A 6,000-nucleotide genomic window follows, 5' to 3' on the forward strand; every position below is an offset into this window, starting at 1 on the left:
CTGGTTGAGCTTCTTTCTGGAAGAAGCTGTAGGTCTTTTGTTGGAGAGTTGGAAGCCCTGTTTCTAGACTGAGATGTTTAGGTTCATCACCCCTTCTCAATTCTGCTGCTTTACTTTCTTCCATAGGTTTCCCATTGCTTTGTCACTGCTGGGCAAGTCATCTCTTCCAGTGTTACTTCAGCTGCGTGATTTTCCCCTTGCTTTTTTTCTCCCCCCCCCCCCCGACCTTCCCTGCCCCGACCTTCCCTGCCCCGACCTTCCCTGCCCCGACCTTCCCTGCCCCGACCTTCCCCTTGATCTTCCCCCTGTGGAAGAGTCTTCTGCAGCTCCAGTCCTGTGTTACTACCAGCTGTTTTTTGCTTGCTGCAACTTGCATATCTCATTCCCTCTGCAACACTTTCAGAAATCCTTCAGATTAATCTGGCCACTGTATAAAAAAGAAAGCCGAGAAGTAGAGAGCTTATCTCAGAAAGGATTTCCTATTTTCCAAGTTGCCCTGTGTGTAAGGAGATTCTCTCACAGTAGGTGCTCATTGTATCATCTGCCTACACAAATATCTTTTAGAAGTATCTGTGTAGCTATATTGTGTCCTTACCAAAGAGTATACCATAATAATAATATTTAAAAAAAAACAAATCAGAGTATCTCAATGTAATGTAAAGATAATGTTATTGTTTACAGGTTGCTCATGCTAAAATTCAGAGTCTGGAATCCAGCCTGGAGACTATTTTGACTCGAGAGAACAAAATGAAGACTGTAATTCAGTCCCTGGAGCAGGAGAAGATAACATATCAGAAGACTCTCGAGCAGATAATGAAGTATTTGCCAACAGAAGCATTGTCTGACTGTGAACTGCTCCTGAAGGAAGTAAACTATAATCCAAATAATAAAACAAAATAAGGAAATAAGCCATAAATCAGGGTTTTCTAAGCAGCATAACTTCAAATATTAAGGGAAAGAATAGATGAGTATGCTGTTTTCAATGAACTTAGAAAGCAATAGGCTATGGTATTATCCAAAACTAGTGCTGGGACACTCATAGCTACAGATGGGCCTTCAAACCTTAGTATGCAAATTCAGACCATTAATTTTTTTTATGGTTGTGTAAATAAATCACAAGGGGGAAGTAAAGGATTCTCATGTAATTATGATGAGTAGATGTATATTTAGAGTTGACCTAACAGAAAAGATTAAAAAAAAAATCAGTAGTCAAAACCAAGGTAATGGTGAACTACAATTTCACTCTGGATGTGCTTGTCTTGTAGTGAAATGAAGATAATGTGTCTTTTTATATATATACTGAATAATACTTGAAAAAAAAAAAAAAAAAAAAGAGAATGTAATTTTCCCTCCAAAGAGCAGCATGTGTCACATCTTCTATGGAAAATCTATGTGAACTCATGCGTGCCTGTCATTTAACTCTACTGACATTGTGTACATAGTAATGCAGAATCACAGAGTTAAGTATCGCTCCTGGCTTGTACCGGGAGAGTTTAGTGCCATACACTGTCTGGGCTGTACCAGTCAGCAGCGTAATTCCACATGCATGTTGGAACTGAACAAAAAAACATCATGTCACAGATAAGCCTCAGTAACTCTGACTTAAATACATATCTATACACACACATGCAGAATTTGTAAATGCAAGAGGTAATACTTTCTTCCCATCCTGTTTGCTTCCACCTGTCCTGCAGTTTTTCAGGAGCAATGGGTGGAAGAAAATAAGGCTGCGGAGTAGTATTTATTCTGGTGTTAATTATCTGCAGAAGACTTGCTGTGATAATAGTTAAGTGTGGAAGAGGTTCTCATTTAACCAAAGAAATCTTGCAGGAAGCCTTGTCTTATCGTGGTCGGAGCCAGGGAGCTGGTTATGGATTCCAGCTGACAAGGGAATCAAGGCAGGTTGCAGGCAGTACAGCAAAAGTTCCTTGGGAGAGGACCAAGCAAGTTTCAAGTATTACGTACCTTTCAGTTTTCACATATCTAGTGGATATACATTTCAAAGGGAATTCTGAAGTACAGGAGCAGTTTCATGCTTTTCTGGTTGTTCCTGTTTTAATACTTTTTGGGGGTGGTCTTTTTAAAACAAACAAAATCATGTTTGTTTTCTGGGAGAGAGAAAGGTAAGCTCTGGTCATTTCAAGACAGAAAATATGTTTATAAAGGCATGATAAGATGCATATAGATTTGAAAATGTTTTCAAGCAGAAATTTCAAAGAAGCTTAGACGGATATGTAATAGACACGTATTTTGGGATGCATGTCTGAACTGTTAAATTGAGTGTCAAAGTGGCTCATGTTATCTCTTACTGTTTATACTGCATTTCAGGAAACGCTTATTCTTTTTAGTATGAAAAACATTTAAGCAAAGTGCCAAATCCAGCAGTGTCTTTATGCATAAGATTGTCCAATTTAGAAAGCAAATGCTTTCTAAGTGTTATACTTTATGTTGACATAAAGAAAACTGAGGAACAACCATGCTGATTTGCTGCACGCTGCTGCGGAACTGAGGGGTTTGGGGCTTCTTGATTTTTGTTGTTGGTTTTTACTTCCATTGTAGGGTTTTCTTGATTAAAAATATTGATTTACTTAAGTCTTTCTTACTACAGTTGGGGTGCAAGGTCTTAACACTGTGTATAAAAACTATGTGGACTTTGTCTAGGTATTTCAGTAATATTGTGTTGTACCAGGTGGAAGAATGCCAAGTGAAAAGGCAGTTCTTTTCCATTTTGTTCAAAGTAAGTTTTGTCTGTTATGTACATACAAAACCAGTCCTGGGGAACTGCAGTAGAGTGTATTACAAAGAATCAAGGTTATCCAGAAATATATCATCATTTTTTTTTCTTTCCACAGAATGTGCTTTATCTTTTGTTTCACTTATCAAACTTTTCATGTAATGCCTGGAGAAATTCCAATAAATGTCATTGTTGCATTTCCCATGGCCTCTGGCTAGTTTTATTTTTTCTACACCTTGAATAGCAGTCTTAATACTATTTTTCTGGTAGAAAAAAAAATCTGTTTATTAGTTGTGCGTGGAAAAAAAAAGGATTTGTAGAAGGACACAGGCATGATAGAAATTCTTATCAGTGAAAATAGTTTTGCATGTTCAAAGTGTTTTTCTTCTGGTAGCTCTTTGTTCAGTATGTAAGCATGTTGAGAATAGTAATTTGATGAGCTCCTAAGGATGCTGTGCATTTAGTTTGGAAAGAGGAAGATGGCACTGTGACAGCAAATAGGAATAAAGTATAGAAGTAAAACTACAATGAGGCAAGTGCCTCATGATGCTGAGGACTTTTATTATAGAATTCATTTTTGGACACAAGTGTGGCTTGTAAGCAGGGTATTTCTAGGGCATCTAGCTTGAAACCTATGCTAAGTAGATAGACTGCAGACTTTCTTCAGGTCTAAAAGCCAAAGTCTTTGATTCTTTCAGCAAAATTATACTTGAAGATGGTGGACAGAGTATTTGTGTCCATCTGTCTTTCTCGCTCTCTATAGCTCACAGTTTTACAGGAGCAATTTTTGCTTGGGTTTTGGTTATGCTACTGTGAAGAGGGAAGTCTAAGGTGCCACAGGCCAGAGGTTGAGTGGCAAGGATATTTGCTTGGGAGAAAGGATGATTCCTGAGGTTGGTCAAATCGCTCTGTTTTTCCTGTATCATACATCTGAGGTTGGAGGAAAAAAAATTAGAATAAAAGTAATGTTCTGCCTGATCTAAACATAATAGCTCTCACAGCTATTTCATCCTAATGAGGAAAAAGTATCTGCTGTTCCCAGAAGCAGCTAACTTAGAGCTCTTTCTGCTGGCAGAGGGCTTTCTTGAAAGGCCTGGGAAGAGATTCATAATTTTAGCTAGCAAACAAGCTTGTAACTGAGAAGTATGACTGCCAGGAATACAGCAGAAAGAGGTCAGGCTGCTAAGAAGAGCTAACATAAGGAACTCTCTTTATGGTATTCACGCCTCTTAGGAATGGCAAATTTGGTCAAAAAGGTGAGGTTGCTTGCTTGCTTGCTTGTTTGTTTTTTGCCTCTCCTAAAAGAAGGGTATCTTTTTAAGATGGCTTTACGTTTGTATTTTGTTCACTTTTTCCATGAAGCTCTATTAGATTTTGGTGGAAATGGTTCTACTAATAAAAGACACGTTCCAATTGAAGCCCCAAATTGAAAGCACAGACTGATCTATTATGTCTGGGTAGTCTTAAGTGGGTCGATTATCCCCTCTTCACCGTGACACTGCTTTGCTTAATAACATCGCTGTAAGAAGACGGTGATTTGCGGTAAAGGAAGCAGTTTGCGTAAGCGATTCCAATGGTTTGTGCAAGAATTTGATGTCATTCTCACTGTCCAGAGGTTCTGAGTTTGGATACTTCATCTAAACCTGAAACTAGACAGGTATTAGTTTGAATACCCTTTTGTGCGCTGAAGCGACTAACCCCAGGCAGCATTAATGGTCAATACCGCTCTATGTAGTCGTCATAGATGGCTGCAACATTTTAAAATTTATCCCAGGCTACGCCATCAGTTTGAAGGATTGTAGTTGATTCTGTATTTCCATTGTTTAGGTTTTAATGTCAGTGCTAGCTATTAGATGCACTCAGTGTAGGCTTTACCTTCCCCAAACCTTCTTTCTAGTGACTAGAAAGAACAAGATTTAACTTTCTTTTCCAAAGAGGAATATTGAATGCTTAGCTATATCCTTCCTCCAGATATTTGGTGTGCAAGGGATAGATTTTATATACTTAAAGTTTAATGTGTTAGCTCACTCTGAATGAAAGTATATTAAACTGAGGAGCAACAGTCAAAAGCTGGGGAATAAAGTAGTGATTCCTGTGCACTTTGAACAGCTGCTGGAGCATGTGCTGACTGGCTTGCAGCTAAGTGGAATCCAGCCGGATTGGTGCTCGGTGCGTTGTTTGATTGCAATATTAAACTCAGTTCTGAACCAAGCTGGAAACCAGCAAAATGTGTTTCCTTTGAGTTGAGAAGATTTTCCACTCAATACTGTTCTCTTTTAAACTCTTACTCAGCTACCACTTTTTCTATAAGAAAATTGGGAATCGGTGGTATTCTTGGTCTTACTGTTAGAAAAGCTTTTCTCTGAACACATCCAAACTATTTCTGTATTCAAATTGCAACTTACTCAAATCTTCACTGTGATAATAAAGTTAGATGTTTTAAATACTTTAGTTCTAATACCTAGTTCCCGATTAGAGGGTGTAGCATGCATGCTGAGGGATGCCATGCATGCGTGGTTTCATGTTCTGCTGGAATGAAGGTTGGAAGAAATCCTGGAGTGAGCTTGTGTTTGTAAGATGCTATACTGTAACGTACCGAAAAAGATGCCACTTCTTAGTTGGGGAAGATAGTCTATGGAAGCTTAGAGACCTAATTGGACTGGTTGTGTGCTTATATCTCTCTGAACAACTACTTTAACCACCTGTGTAAGCCTAGTATTTGGAGTCGCAAATGTCTAGATGTGTGCAGCCGTTTTTATCTAAAAGGTTTAAATTGCTTGTATGATCCAATCCTGAGTAAAAAATGCAGCATTCTGATAGCATAAGCCTTCCCTTCACTTCTAAAATAGCCATCTGGCCGAAAACCTTGCTTCAGAGCAGAAGAAACGGTGAGGAAAGACCTACAGTGTGGTTTTGAGCCTATAGTTAACTTGCCCTTGGCTGAGACTCTGAGGCAAGGGGGCTACCTGAAATAATGGCAATCTGAGAAAATATAGCTGCTAAAGGGTACAGTGTAAAGTGAAGAGTAGATCTAAGCTAGCCAGAGCCTGGAAGCAGCTGCAATGATGCCAGGTGAAGCTCGAGCTAGCAAGAGTTCAGAAGCGGAGCTGGTGCTTTGCACAGCTCAGGGAGGACGGAGGTCCACCATCCCCATGGTACTGCGTCTCACAGCTTTCAACCTCGGACTAGGTCAGGTCTGGTCCCGTGGGCTGAGCGCCCATCTGCCCACTGTGGTCTGCATGCTTCTGGAAGACATCTCCTGGGTT

General features: G+C 39.5%; 1 protein-coding gene across 2 annotated transcripts in view; it reads left to right on the top strand.

Moving 5' to 3' along the window:
- Window positions 1–2,936, top strand: part of TBC1D4 (TBC1 domain family member 4) — a 101,380-nt gene extending 98,444 nt beyond the window's left edge. For both annotated transcript variants that reach the window (XM_062566897.1, XM_062566898.1), the window contains one exon: window positions 682–2,936. In XM_062566897.1, the coding sequence (XP_062422881.1) occupies window positions 682–900 (219 nt within the window). In that variant the 3' untranslated portion in view covers window positions 901–2,936. The remainder of the gene's footprint in view (window positions 1–681) is intronic.
- The last annotated feature ends 3,064 nt before the right edge of the window (window positions 2,937–6,000 follow it).

Source organism: Rhea pennata, chromosome 1 (genome assembly GCF_028389875.1).
Source record: "Rhea pennata isolate bPtePen1 chromosome 1, bPtePen1.pri, whole genome shotgun sequence".
Taxonomy (NCBI): Eukaryota; Metazoa; Chordata; class Aves; order Rheiformes; family Rheidae; genus Rhea; species Rhea pennata.